The 16,251-nt window shown below is 32.1% G+C and overlaps 1 protein-coding gene across 1 annotated transcript in view; it reads right to left on the bottom strand.

Moving 5' to 3' along the window:
• Window positions 1–16,251, bottom strand: part of SNED1 (sushi, nidogen and EGF like domains 1) — a 1,598,911-nt gene that overhangs the window by 239,677 nt on the left and 1,342,983 nt on the right. Inside the window, exon 29 of the mRNA XM_044070335.1 lies at window positions 3,553–3,669. Coding sequence (XP_043926270.1) covers window positions 3,553–3,669 — 117 coding nt within the window. The remainder of the gene's footprint in view (window positions 1–3,552; window positions 3,670–16,251) is intronic.

Genomic DNA, 16,251 nt, shown 5'->3' with positions numbered 1-16,251 from the left:
TGACACCATGTCACAGCCGTGTATAGGTGCAAAATATCACACTAGCCAAAAAAGAGACACACACATTAAAGATGACTGTAGTTCAAGACCTTATTGAAGAGAGGACCAAGTAAGAAACTCGCTCACTGAAGATGGCTGTAGTTCAAGACATCATGGATGAGTGACATTAGCCCTGAGTCCCATCACTATCTCCCTATAAAACTCAGGATCCTGAAGGCATAATATACCTATTATATATACTGCATTTGACAGGAAATAACAATGGGTGAGTGACATTAGTCCTGAGTCCCATCACTCTCTCCCTTTAAAACTCAGGATCCTGAAGGCATAATACACCTATCATATATACTGCATTTGACAGGAAATAACATACAAATAATGCAAGATATGCTGTACTAATAAAATAACAATCCCAAATGAACATGCATATGAATCAAGCACGTGGTCATTCAGAAATCAGATCAGTACGAGCAATATGGATAATATATGGAAATTAAAAAGATGAATTATTGTCATGCGATGGCCCATGTGTTTAAATTATACCAAGGTACCACTCACTTTCCCCATATATCAGTAAAGTCTTGTTCTGTGGACATTAACAATCAAATATTTACATATTCTCTGTTGGAAGCATGTGTCTTAGTTGTAGACAAATTAAACAGACAGGTCATAGAACTAATACTTAAAAAAATTCAAAGCAACCACAACTTAAAACTTATGTCTTTTTAAGGCATTACTGCTGTTAGGAGTTGTACTGCCAGAGGGGTGCCAGGCTAGAGAAAACTGGTGTAAAGATGTAATGTATTTTTCTCTTCCTTATTGTGTTAGTAGTAATGCATTTGTAAAGCAATATGCATGCTATCTGTGGCATGAGGATGTGAGACCTTTTATCTTTTAAATGTAAAAAAGATGAAAGGAAGAATATTTTAGGAAATTTGTATTTAAAATGCAAAGTGTCATTTTCTGTAGTTTCTCATGAAGTTGGGTCTATATTAGATCATCCAAACCTTCTTTCATTTATGGCTTATTCATCGACCCCTGCACATTGAAACTAACTTCAGAGAACATCAACATTTTTTACAGGGTAAGTAACCAATTGGCCAACACCACAAATTTGCATCTGTCCATTAGTAGTACAGGGGGCAGTCCTGGTATAAATTTTCTGTTTTCCATTCATAGATCTAAGTTGCATTTGAAAATGGACAGGGATGAACTTTGTTTTATGTTGATGGGGAGGCTGTTCCATAGAAGTGATATAGTCTGTGAAATATACCTCTCCCTCCAAACTGTTCTATCGATGTTGCAGCAGAGGTTTAGATCCATAGACCAAATATTGCTGATGTCATTTAACTTGCTGATGTACAGTAAATCCATCCGTAATGCATTGGAGAATGCCTTGTATGCCAGACACAGGTCACCTCTTAGCAGTCTGTAAACTACGGCATAGAGTGACAGGACTTTGAGTCAGTCCATGTAGTACATGCTGTTAAGGTCTTGTATCTTTGGAAGGATTCCAGTTATTGTATGCATCTGGACAGATACATGAGAAAGGGGGACATTACAGTCAATGAATGGCCTAATGAGATCTGAGTAAATGGGACAATAATATCCCTAGATCTAGACACAATCCCTTTGTTTATAAGCTGTGCAGTATAGAAGGACTTTCTTGCAACAATAGACACATGTTGTTGAAAGGTTAGGTCACTGTCAGCATAAGTTCCCGAAGCCTGAATAACTGGACTACTCTTAAGGGCATATTGACAGTGTACTAGTTCTTTTGGGTAGATGACTTCCCAAAGGATACAGTAATGAATTTTTTTGGCATTTAGTTTCAGACTATGATTTTTACATCAGTTATTTATTTGAGATAAACCTTCCTGCAGGATGGCCAAGTCATTTGTAATAAGCAATAGGTATGTAATAGATGTTTACTGTTAGTTAATCCACTGTTCCAGTGTGCGAGAAAGTGAATGATGTAATCTGATTAACCCAGAGTTTCTATATAGGAGTGAAGAGTTGAAATTAATATTTATTTGAATCTGAGGCCAGTGAGGAGCCTAGTATTACTGAAAATATTGTAGTGACCACTTCCCAGTAAGTTTATTGTTTGCTATTCTGCCTCTTATCTTCTAGGAGCTTAGCACAGTAAGGGCACAGTACTCAAAACTCTTTACGCTAGGTTAATTAAATGTATTTTCCATGATTATTTCTTTAAATATTGTTACCTGTATAACAGACTATTTTTGTCTTCTCTGTGCAGTTTTATTGTCTGTATATTTAATATGTATCAGCACTGCTTTCTTTATTTCTTAGTTAAAGTTTTACTTATTCTATTTTATTATCTTGTGGCTGGCATTTTTTATTTAAATATGTGTTATTGTTATTTATTACCTGAGAATGGGGGGGTACTGATCACTGTGTGTGTGTGTGTGTGTGTGTGTGTGTGTGTGTGTGTGTGTGTGTGTGGTAAAAATAGTGTTTTTAATAAAGCAGTTATCCCATGGGTAAGGGCCACTTAGAGACACAGTGGTTCATAGAGAGAGAGTAGTGAGAAAGGGGCCTGGGGTGCTTTACAAAAGACACAGCCCTGTAAATGACCAATGTGTAGTTATAGTCTTGATGTAGATGTTGGAAGCCCATATTCAGGATAGAGGTGCATATCTGTTATGGTCTTGGGGCTGGGATGAATTTAGTGAAGTGATCCAAGAACCATAGCCCCTGTCCTGCACATACCCAGGTGGCACAGGTCTATATTAGATATTCAAATGCTTAAAAGTTCGAATCACTAAAGAATGAACTTTAGTGATCGAACCCTTAAAAGTTTGAATATCTATAAAAAGAATATTTAAAAAAAAGAAAAAGTAAAGGGTTGAAGCAGGGGGGCAAGCCCCCCCCTGCTACTTAAATATACCAACCCCCGAGATTGCACTTCAGTGTGCTACAGTGCGGAATTGGAAAATTTCCCATTTCCTACACTGTAGCACTATCTTGGAGTTGGTATATTTAAGTAGTGTGGGTTGTGGGGGGTGCAGGGGGGCTTGCCCCCCTGCTTACACCCTTTAGTTTTTTTTTTTTTTTTTTTTTAATTTTTTATGTATATTCGAACATTTAAGTGTTCGATCACTAAAGTTCATTCTTTAGTGATTCAAACTTTTAAGCATTCGAATATCTAATATAGACCCGGTAGCACACTGGTTGGCAGTCAGACTATGAAAACTGATGGCAGTAGTGCTATCCATGACATTTGTTTGGCAGTAGTGGGATTCAAACCCCATCAGTACCTGTCACCAGTCACAGGAATCATATCCATCACCTTCTGTTTTCTGCTTATAGTAATGAACATGCACAAACATGTTTATATTTTTTAAGAGGAATCAGTATATTAACTATAAACACAAAGAAACATGTAGTATAAGGAAGTTAAGATCTGTACTAAGTGCCTACAACCCCAGTATACACACACATTGGCACACACATATATGTACACAATATAAATTCATGCATACATGCATATATACATACTTCTAGTTTATATTGTTAAAAAAAACTTACATAATTCACAATTTCGCCCCTTGAAACCTGTGCGACAATCACAGATATAGGAGTCAGCTTCATTAACACAGGTACCACCATTTCGGCAGGGGTTCAAGGAGCAATTTGTCTGGTCATCTAATTAAAAGAAAGCACATTTTCATATTAAGGCAGATTCCTTTTTTATCTACAGTATGCAAAGTAAGCAGTTACATACCTCAGTCTGGAAGATCAACTTTGGTAGTCAAAATTAAGTGGGAAATTTAAGAAACTTTGGTATTTTCAGTTATTCCTTAGTGAATTGGTCTCTTTATAACCAGTTAGGCATAAATGGTACAGCAGTGTAATTCCAGTTATTTAGAAACTAATCATAATGCATTTTCAAGGGGTCTAGAGTCACCCAATTTATGACTGAACTCCACTAGGAAATAACATAATCTATAACAGAATTTTTATATTAGTGCCTTCTATGAGTCTCCCATATTAGTAGTAGGGACTTCTTTTATGATAATGCAGTTCATAACATAAACAGTACAAATCTAATGATCTGTTGCCTCAACAGTTCTTTTCTATGCATGAATAAAAAATTAAAAGCCCCTCTGTCCACTAAGACAAAAAGAGACACATCTAACTTAACAAAAATGGGTCTTACTCATCTAGATGTTGGAAGAAATAAAAAACACACATCAATCAATAAGGCTTCAGCCTCAATTGAAAGAAAGACAACTATGGCTCCTTGACGACCCAATGGATTGTTGAAGAAACTTAACTTGATTGGGTAATTCTTTCTTATTGGTACACTGAATAAGAAACACAAAATATAGACCTTTCTTGGACCTTAAATTTATTTCTGACCTTTTTACCTACCAGCTTGCTGCTCACATTTTCACTTTCCACAACAAGAGTCCCCTTGTACTTATCTAAACAGCAATATCCTTTGTTCTTCCTTCAGAGATGTTAATCACCAGCAGAAGAACTTTCTGAAGTTTGAATAAGATGGGTTAGATGTCTGATCTCTAAATTCATAAAGGTATGTGGCACATTGATCTCCTATTTTCAAAATGCTATTAACCTGTCCTTATCACTTAGAGCTTTCTTACTCTCTTTAGAAATGGCTATTGCCCCGCTGTGTAACAAGGGCCTTTCAGTCAACTAAATCCATACTGAGCAATATTGATCTTTTTACCACTTTCCAAGGAATTACATAGGGATTAGTGCTAAAGCTGAAGTCTGCTTAGTGAAAACCAGCATGGCTTTGATTTTAAAAAATACATTTTGGACTGTAACTGCTACCTTAGCTCTGACAAAGAAATAAATGGGAGAGGGCCATTTTTATTGATTTATCCAAAGCCTTTGATTTCACTCTATATCACAGTTTACTCTAAGAGACTGGCCATTAGTATGAACTCCTCATTGCTCTATCATCAAATCACTTTATAGAATCAAATGAAGGGTTCCTTACACTCTGAAGATGGATGGGGCTGTACTGCAAGAATAAGTACATGGGCCACTTATGTTCATTGTATTCATCAATGTCTTTGAAATTTGCATTCCTGAAATCCCTATCATTTTTTAACAGGATTATCTAGTGACCTTGGTCCCTGTAAATGACTCTGCTATATTAGTGATCCATTATTTAAATGTTTATAGAAATCAATCCAGAGTGTAGGTGCTTGGGTCTTAGCCTTAACTTTAAAAAGTTGAAGCCATCCTATTCAGTATATCTAAATGTCTCTGGCATCTTCAACACCCCTGGGTTTTACATTCTCTTCAAGGGGTAATCTCATTTAAGTCAACACTTTCTAAAAACACCAGTTCTCATGGAGGAACCATGGTCAAGATAACTAACTGAGAGGAGCAACTGTTGAAAGCTCTATTACTGAAGACTTTTCTCTGATATAAAATATAATCACAAAATTAAAATTTGGAGATACTTGTTAGCTAATTTTATTCACTAATAGGCAGAGAAAAGATTTATAGCTTCAAATTCTTCAAAAGCTGCAATTTTCCTGTCAGAACTTTAACTGTTTGGTTAACAGAGAAGAGACGTCAACATGGGCTACTTGAAAAATGGTACTCAGGATATCTAGTCACTAATATCCAGTATGCAGGATGTATTACATAAAATGGATGAACTGGATACCAAATTAGATAGTTTCAAACAAGGGACCAGAAAGAAGATGGAACATTTAGATTTTTTTATGAAACAACTAGGTGTACAAATCAGTAGTATGCAAGCAACTTTAAATGACCATTAAGAGAGAATAAATGAAAGTGAGTCTCAGATTTAATTTCTTTTAAAATAAAATAACTGTGTCATAGATAAAGTTGATGATTTAGAAAACAGACAGACAAAATAACATTATAGTTTATGGTATACATGAAAAGTATGAAGGGGCACTAAAAAAAAAACAAAAACAAACAAAAAAAACTCTTACCAACCTGGCTACATAAAACATTAAATCTACCTGAAACTTTTCTTTCAGAATTGAAAGGACACATAGATCACTGGGAGATGCTTTGAAGAAGGAAAACACACTGCCACTTTCAATTATAGTTAAGTTTATGTGTAGCTTAGAAAAAGATCAACTATTAAAAACAGCATGGTCCAGCCCACCTATTAAAATAGGTGTACATGTAGTCAAATTTGACAGTGATTATTCCAGTAAAGTAATGAGTAAAAGAAAATCCTGATCACCACTGATCAAGGAACTTAAAAAGATCAATAATAAAGTCACTTCAATGTTTCCTGCAAAGATCAAATTGTTTCTGAAGGAACTAAAATATTTGACACACTGGAGGAGGCATCTATGTTTTTTAACAAAAGTAAAATCCTTAATAATACTGAAGAAGTGGATTGGAATAGCGCATCTGTCAAGAGACAGAGCGAGCTGAATTCCTGGAATACTTCTTCTAAAATTAAAAAGCTTAAGAACAAGTGACTTTTACTTTCTGATTGCAGAACTTTTATTTTCTGAAACAATGGCTTTATTTTTAAGTAAAAGATTTGTATTGGGCTTTATATTTCAAAACATATGTAAGTGTCCATTTATATTTTAAGCTGCAAAATGTTTCATGATAAGGAATATAAATGGTTGGTTAAATGTTTTACTATAATTTACAGTGAAAGACTTCATATCATTCATTTTACTAAAAACTTATAAATATATTTATAAATGTTAAATAAAATACTTTCTATAAGAGAATGTCATTAAATTATAAGAAGTAGAATTGGTAACTTTAAGACTATTTAAGATACTTTTATTTTAGTTGCTTAACTTTGCTTAGCATGTGCATTGCTGGGTTAACTGAATGTCAAATTATAGTAATAATTCTTGCTTGCCTTGATTCCTACCTTGAGCTGTTCTGAAGAAATTCTAGGTCAAAGTTCATCACTGATGTATGTGAAAACAGAAAGGAACTTATTTTTCTTTCTTCTTCTTTTTTAAAAGTACATGTGTGAGAAATCTAGTCAAATAACATCCTTTTTTTATTTTCTTAGATGTGAAAAAGTGGTAAAACAAAAACTATGTATGACTAATAAAAGAGCAGTATTAGTAAGTTAAGAAATATATGCACCTACTGTAATCTCCAATAGAGAGCTGAAGATTAAATCACACCTTGATGAGAGATTTTAGAAATACAAGTTATATAGAATAGGGTAGAATATTAGTGGGCACATAAGAAGAAAAATATATTTAAATAGCATACTTCCTTTAAGAAAGATATGTATTACATATACTTACATATGGCTGAAATGTGAATGTACTAGATCTAATATAATTTACATAGAAAACCATATAAAATATTTGAAAATATCCTGAAAGCTGAAATTTGAACTTGGTCATGTAAAGTTTTAAGCTTTGTACATATTGAATATTATTATATTCACTAAGACTACCTGAAATAACTAACTTCATAAATCAGAGTTGAGTTTTGAGTGTTATATTGCTGAATCAGTAAATCCATCATGATAGAAAGTAAAGTAGATATTTGAATATGTTTGAACCTGGGAAGGGAGAATCAGATTTGAATTAAACACATTGTAACTTTTGAATACATATAGACTGCAAAATGGCAAGACATTCTCTTTGACCTCAGTAATGCACATATTTTTATGAATTACTTTAGTAAGCTAAAGGATTTTTAAATATTTTGATATTTGTCATATTACACAATTTTGAAATATAGACACTAGTACTTTGAAAATTAATTCAGAGCTTTTGTTAGATTTATAAAATATTTGTATATCTTTTAGCATAATGAATATATATGTGCATTGATTTTCCTTTTGTTTAATAGTTTAGTATGATAAGATTAGCTGTCACCTGTAAGTTTAAAGATATATTTATCTCTTCAGGTCCCACTTTGTTCTACTTATTTGTTTAGAGATTTAGTTACAAGAATATTGAATACACAAATAATTTAGGAATAATTAATGGATAATTTATACTACTATTGCATAAATAGGTGTATAGTACACAATTTGTTGGATTATTTAATATTTGTGATTAATGGAAAGGATTATTAATCTTTTATGTAGTAATGGGAGGATAGTTTTAAATGGGAACATTTATAACTTTTGGCTTTTTTTTGATGAATTGTTAGGTATTGGTAGGTAGAGATATATTATAGTAGTTTGTGTATTTTATAAGCAAACTAGGAACTTTGGTATCCATGGTAGGTTGTGTTTTATTACTAATATAGTTGCAGTTGTAGACTTGTTTTTATTTTTATTTATGAGTTTTATTAGTTCAGTTTGTAGAAAGGAAGAATTCAAAAAATGTTTAATGTTTAAGATAGTGTTGGAGGACTGCATTGCAGTTTTATATACAATTAAATTAATATGATGGATACATGTGTCATATTATCTTTTAAAAGAAATCTTTTTAAATACACATTACAGATAGTTTTAGTATACTGTTTATTAATGTAAATATATTAAATAATGACAACTAAAGGAAATCAGTAATGAGATATCTAAAATTAAGTAGAGGGGACATTATATTCTTGCAAGAGATGCACTTGATAGATACAGATATATAATACTTAAATAAGTTAGGTTACAAAATGTAAATATAATGGCAAAATCTATACACTACTTAATTTTACTGGATCCCTGGGATTGATTCAAGAATGGCTAAAGATCACTTAAACTTGCTGCAAATTTATTGTAAGGGTGGTTTAATTTTAGCAGGAGATTTTTATCTAGTGTAAAAGACACAAATGAACAGAAGAAAGCTAAAATTCTGACATCAGCTAAAGCACTAAACAGATGGATAAGTAATAATAATGTAATTGATTTAATAGTAAAAGCAGAAGATAAGTCATTGTTCTTCACTTATTATTCTCATGGACATGACCACAAACTGGAATTAATAGGATTTATGCCTCTACAGATTTACTTAATAAAGTGAATTATTTTAAAACTGCTCCTTGTCCTTCATCTGATCATAATGCACTAATTATTAATATATTAATGGATATAAGGACATTTCAGTCCATTATATAAAATTAAATTAAAAGAATTTAAATGTTATCTTAAGGAAATTTTTGAGAATTTTTTAATCTTTGAATGATAATGGTCAGGTTAGTAAAGTCATACTATATGACTCCTTAAACAAGCATATTAAAGATCGAATGGGAAGATGGGCGAGTAATAAAATGAGAGTAAGATCAAGATTTGTTAGAAATAGAATATGAAATATACAAACTGATGTTTAAACAAAGAAATTAAATAATACTGAAGTCATCAAAATATTAATGACAAAATATCAAACAATTTTAACTCATAAAGTGGAGATAGCTTAAGAAAAAAATAAAATTGCACAGTTTTGGAATGAAATAGAAGTAAGTTGTCAAGCAAAGCAAAAAAGCACAAATCACTAATATTTAAAATCCTCACACTAACAAGTTTACTTCAGACATAGTGGAATATTTAACATTTAAAAAAAAATCCATGAGGATCTTAATAAATAAAAACAATAATCCTGATGATTGCGTAATTAACAACTATTTAAAGAAAAATGTTACTAATAAACTTAATGACCAAGAAATGTCTCTGTTGACTAAGCCTATTACCCTAATAAAAGTTAAAGAAGCTTTTAAAAAAGAGAAAAAGGGTAAAACTCTAGGGTTAGATGGTTTAAGTATGGAATTATATAGTCTGTGTCCATTAAATTGTTTAGAATTAATGACTGACATGTTCAGGATAATTCAGAGTAATGAAATAATTCCTCCCTTATAGAAGTTTTCTGTATTCTCAGCTATACCTAAACAAGGAAAGGATAATAAGTTAGTTTCCTCATATAGACCTATTTCATTATGAAATGTAGATCACAAAATATTTACTTCTGTCTTTACTACAAGATAAAGAGATACAGTATTAATTACAGATAAAAAGGAGCTATAGTCAATAGATTAATGTATGATAATATAAAAAAAGGGTACCTATCAGCTTTAGCAAAAGGAATGAACAAGAAATTGGTCCTAATTAGCTTAGATATCAAGACAGCTTATGATTCTGAAAATTGGAACTACTTATTTAAAACTTTAGAAGGGTTTGCATTTCCAGAACAATCTATTGGAATATTAAACAACCTATATAGAAACTCCAAAGCATAAGTTAAAATTGGATCTTACATTTCTCAAGGATTCACTTTAAATAAAGGCACAAAACAAGCATCCCTTGTTCCCTCTACTGTTTGCTTTAGTTATTTAACTATTAGCTAACATTACAAGAAGTAATTTAAAAAATGAAGGCTTCTCAATTAACAAGGATCATCAATCTAAAATACAGCTTTTTGCAGATGATATTTTACTAACTACAGGATATTTAAATTATTCAATTTAAGAACTAGATGAGGAAATTGAAAAGTTTCAAGAAGCATCACTGTTGAAATTTAATAATAAGAAAACAATCTTTAGTGTTAAATCAGTAGCTACATAATAAGTTTAAATATAATTATAATTGGGAATTAAAATAAATATTTAGGAATAAAAATAACTTTGAAAAAATAATTGAAGAAGTGTTACTTCTTATTAAAAATGGAATTGATGCTTTTTTTTACTTTTGATAATAGATTAGTACTTATTGAAATGATTATATTACCCAACATTATATACAGATTGCATTCAACAGCTTTAATACCTGATAAAACATTTAAACAAAATGGTAACGATGTTAGCTTCATTATTATGGCATCCTAAAAAGCCAAGAATTACTTATAGAAATCATATAAGATTATGGGAGTGTGGTAGTATTAGCTTCCCAGATGTAGAATCTTATTCTTTTGCTGCAAATTGTAACTCTATTTTACTCTGGATAGACTCAACTTACATTAGACAAAGGAAAACAACACCATAGCAGATTTTACTAAATTCTTATATGTTTATCAAATATCATACATTAGAAATATATAACAATCTTTTAATCTGATCAGTTTCAATCTTTAGACTTTGCATATATGAAATTAATTCTTACAACAGTTAAGAAATATGTTTTTTAAAACTCCATTAATATTAAAATGGAAATTGTTGTGCTTTCTCATTGCACATACCTCTAGATTTTTGTAAACTCAGAAAATGTTAAAATAAATTTACTAAAAAGGAATGGATTAGTATTATGGATTGGTTCCTTTGAAAAAGGAAAAGCCAAGTCATAAGAATATTTAATGAAAGAATATAAGTTGGATGGCTCTGTTAGCCAGTTAATATTATCCATCAGTAAGAAATTAAATGAATTTGTAAATAATATGAGTGAAGAGGAACAGAACATTATTCCCCCACTATATACATATATGAATGCTATCATTGAAGGTAAACTGACCTACAAAGGAAGCTTTTCCAAGTTATACAAGTTAATTATAAATAATGATGTTGATGCAAAATTCTATAACTTTTTATATAGTAGTAGATTGAGTGACTCAATAGATGGTAAGAATAAAACTTTGTTACCTAAATCAGTTAGTCAAACTTCTTCAGGTTTATACTGGAAAGGTTTATGTGGAAATATATACATAGAATGTTTTTTACTCCCTATAAAATCTCAAAGTTTAGCAGAATGACTTCTTCGGTCTGTTGGAGACGTAGTAAAGATGTAAAAGCTGACTGGACACATGTTTATGGACTGTGAAAAATTAAATGTATATTGGGAAGAGATACATATATTTGTTAATGGGTTGTGGTCTGATAATTCTTCTTTAACTAGATCAATACAGGTTACCTGTAAATGGTTCATCTTCCAGGTCCATGCTTACACTTATTAAGGGTATCAGAACTTAGAGATTTGGGATGCATGGCTAGGCTTAAAAAAGCCCTTGTGGTCATTAGCCAAGTAAACACATATGAACCTATAATGAATGTTCTACTTCCTTTATGTGTAAAAACCAAACAACAAAAATTGGTCTGGAGTCTCCTGGTAGTAGCTAGAAAAGTTATTACAAAAAATTGGAAATCAAATTCAGTTCCTACATTCAAAGAGTTTTTAAATTTAACAGCAATGCTATTTAAAATTGAACAAGTGATCAGAACCTGTAGTGGTTGGGATTACCTTGAAATGTTGCTATTGAAATACTAAGACTCTTAGTGTGTTAATTGTATAAGATTGCCTTGATGATTCAATACATCCCTAACACTGTATAAGAGTATATGATGCTGAACTTCTTCCTTTCCATGTATATATTGTAAATATGTTCAAGTAATAAAAATTTTGTTAAGAAAATACAACACAAGTTCTCAGAACCCTCTCACCTCTCCTTTACACAGACACATATACACAAAAGAAAAAAAACTGTATCAGAGGTTAAATCTTTCTTGAGAACCTGCCTCAATGTCTCTCACAGTCTAACACCAGAAGCTAGGAAATCTCTTGCCAAGGTGGTTGTCTTTGTAATGTATGTACATAGTTAGCTCCTCTTTAAATATTTAAGTACGCATAATGCTAGTGTATGCAGTACGTCACATGATCTCCTTGTTTAGGCAGTTCTCTACCATGACAGTAAATAGTTTAGATACATCTAATTTAATTCCCTGTTATACTATCTGTAATGGCTTATTGTCAGTATAAAAAAGAAGTTAAAGATATCACATGGTGTTTGAAGTGTTTCCATGAAGACTGGGACCGATTCTTACCTCCTAATCTTACAAATTAGATTAGCAAATTCCTACAAATAAGCAAACAAAGAAGAATTTGGGAACTTTAATTGATAAGACACTCTCTTTTAAATCTCGTATTATGGAACTAGTGCAAGACAAAGAATAAGGTAGGATTAATAACCAAAACAATATCTTTCAGTGATGAAGCTATTATGCTTATATTACAGAAGTTGACATACAATCAAATATGTCAGTTTTTTGTACCTTGCCAGAGATTTTTGTGGTGAAACTAGAAGGTATCAAACATATGTTTATAAGAAAAAAGTTAAAAATGTGACCTATTTACTGTATAGTATTTCATATAGATGCCTAAAAGGCAAACTTTGATTTTTAACAGTCTATTAAACACTCAGTTAAGAAATGATCCTGGAATGTCCTTGGAAACAAAATTACAAAAATAGGTATATGGGCCCACTGCATTGGGTGGGAATTAACAATAGAGTTGAAAAGATATATTTATAAATGAATTTATTCCTAGACTGAGGAATTATTTACCACTTGAAGTGAGGAGTGTAGGAATACTAACACATTTTAAAACAAAATTAGATGATGATATGACAGACAGAAAATATACATGTGGAGCAAAGGAAGCTGCATTTTAAAGGGTAATTTGACCTGATTAACAGTATATGTAAAACTCCTGCTCTGCATGGATATACTTTACTTTTGGTGTGCAAAGAAAAAGGTAAGAGGACCAGAACCGGTGACCATGCTACTATTGTGTGCAACTGACAAAAAGAAGGAAAATACAAAATGTATTCAAGTACTACACTGTCAGTAGAGCATCAGGTGAAATCCAGTAGTAGAAACAGTGACAACGTACAATGAGTTTTGAACAATTAATGTTAAAAAATAAAGAAATAAACCAAAAAGTGTTACTGCATGAGGAAGCACCATTAAAATGACAACGTGGATTCCTTAAGCTTCTCAAACAACAAACTATTACCTGTTTTTCATACAGTAGCAAAAAATGAACAAAATAAAAATAAAGCCTCACCATTACACTTAAAACTGCATCATTTTCATAATGGCAACAATTTTATCATTAAATCCACAGATGACTTTGATCATCCAGGGAAATGCTACAGAAAACAGACAACTGTTGCAAAGATTTAATCTCTTTTGTGTTGCAACTGATATCTCAGAATAAAGTGGAAGTAGTCAAACTTTTCATTTGCTGGAGATCATGTGGTAAATGTATTTAACACATTTAATATTTCTACCTAAAAACTGAATCATCAGTCATAAAAGACTGACTCAGGTGGTACTGTGAGCCAAGTAAACATCTACCATATTTTCTTAATTTATTTTTCATAAGAAACCAAAGGCCACAAGGATCTAGTGATGCTTATATAAGTGAGGTAAAGAATAAAGCAAAAGAATGTAAACTTGGTGAGCTGTGTGATTCATTACTAAATGATAGAAATAACTGGGGCATACACAGAAAAGTAAACTACTGACTGAGACAGATTTTTTTACTAGCTAATACTATGAATCAATGCATAGATAATATATTAACATATATATGACTGAAAGAGGTTGTAGAAGAGATAGATATCTGCAAGTTTAACTGGGGTGGAAAAAGAGTTAAAAATAAGATAAAACAGCCTAGTTATAGTTACAGTAATGTAAAGCAGTACAGACACTGCATGGCAGTAAGAAGGCCTAACAGGAAGCCTGGATATGATTGTGCAATTAAAAATAAAGATAATCAGTTGAACAGATGCTGTGTTACTCCAGCTATGGTTGCAAGCCTAACAACCTTTGCCCTACACTGAAAAAAAAGAATGCAGAAAATGTGGTTTACCGAATAATTTCTCAATTATTACATAAAACATAAAAAGTGAAATACTGGGCAGAGCTATGTTTTGAAAATAATGAATGCAAACAGAAGTTCAGACAGCTTAGCTGTTAACTGAGAAGCAATATATGAACTGATTCTGAATGGCATAGATGTATGTGCAGTGAATAATGTGCATTCATAAAGGACATAAGCACATGAATGTTGAGAGAAAATAAATCACTGGAAAGAGAAACTTTGTATTAATGGCAAAAATGTTAACTTTAAGCTTGGCACTGGCTTAGAGCAGAATACCTTGACAATAAGTACATTCCCAGATTTGGCTTAACAAGGAACATGAAAGAGTTTAAAATCTACATTACTGACTTAGTCCATACACTAAGACTTAATGCAAAAAGAGTTGTTCTGTATTTACAGAAAATATAGTTTACAGTTTTTATTTTAAGTTATGTCACTACAATACCCAATTTACTGGGACTTGTTGATTGGGAAGACTTTGATAAGATTAATTGTCCATACATTGTGCAGATATAGTCTATATATACTGATGTAAAGTATGCACATTTGTAAAGTCAAAGAGTTGTATGTTTGTAAACAGGATGATTAGAATGCTTGCAAAACAAATTATTCACATTTGTATGAGTCAGACATCTTGCATAATCAAGTAGGAGAGTCTCAGAATTATTCAGTGCAAGTTAATGCTGTAGTCTAACATACACTTCTCAGAGTGACAGCAAAGTCTAATTCAAAGAAAAACGAACTATTAGAAAACAAGACTGATATTTTTCAAAGTTATGCTGATTTGTTCACTGGTCTTGGTTGTATTCTGTGAGAGTAAAGCAGTATGCTAAGTAAAGAGTTTTCACAAAATATACTTGCACCAAGGAGTGATTCCATTGCACTAAGTAAAGAACCAAGAATGAATTAAATTAAGTGGAGCAATTGGGCATCACAGTGAAGGAATCAAAACCTATTCTATGGGTAAGTATTTAAACCAGACAAGATTAGAATCTGCATAGACTCATGATCTGAACAGGGCAATTCTAATGGATCTTTTCCATTTACGACTGGCAGTTAGCACCCAGGTTTAAAGCTTCAACTTGTTAATGAGCTGCTTCATGTGGCAAGGGTGTAGGGTTTGAATCTTTGAATTTAGGGGGAAGAGTTGGCATAATGGTTAAGGTCTTAACCTCACAGAAGGCAGAGAGTTTAATTCTGACCAGTGGTTATTGGATAGGCTTATAATAGTCTGATGATTGATAGGCTAGAGTTTACCTGTGAACCTATGAAAAAGTTGTGCCTTTGATGACCAGAGTTGAATAACTCTCAGTGCTTGATGCTAACCAGTGGTTCTGGAAAATCCAGCTTGAGCCAGACAATTCATAACTGTATGTATTCAACATAGCACTGGGAAGAAGTATATTCCTGTGAATGCCATTTGGTATTTCATCAGTACCTAAGATCTTCTGGAAAGTTGTTGTGTAGAACACTGTGTGACTGAAAGTGTTGTAAACATCATTAATAATGTACTGTTTTGGGGCAAAACCAACAACGGAATATGATGAGAGATGAAGAAAAATGCTTTAAAGGCTGATACAAAATAGTCTCAAATTGGTTTCAAGAGCTGCTAAACTCTATCAAACTGAATGGGGACCAAAGGAATAATCCATGTGGCGACCATTTTGGCTTATATTTTGTCACAAGTGACTTTGATCCTCGATCTCTACCTTTTTTATTTCAGCATGACAGCTATTCTAAATATT

This window comes from Protopterus annectens, chromosome 4.part1, assembly GCF_019279795.1.
Source record: "Protopterus annectens isolate FY-2018-M chromosome 4.part1, PAN1.0, whole genome shotgun sequence".
Classification (NCBI taxonomy): Eukaryota; Metazoa; Chordata; order Ceratodontiformes; family Protopteridae; genus Protopterus; species Protopterus annectens.
This window is presented reverse-complemented; position numbering and strand designations above follow the sequence as displayed.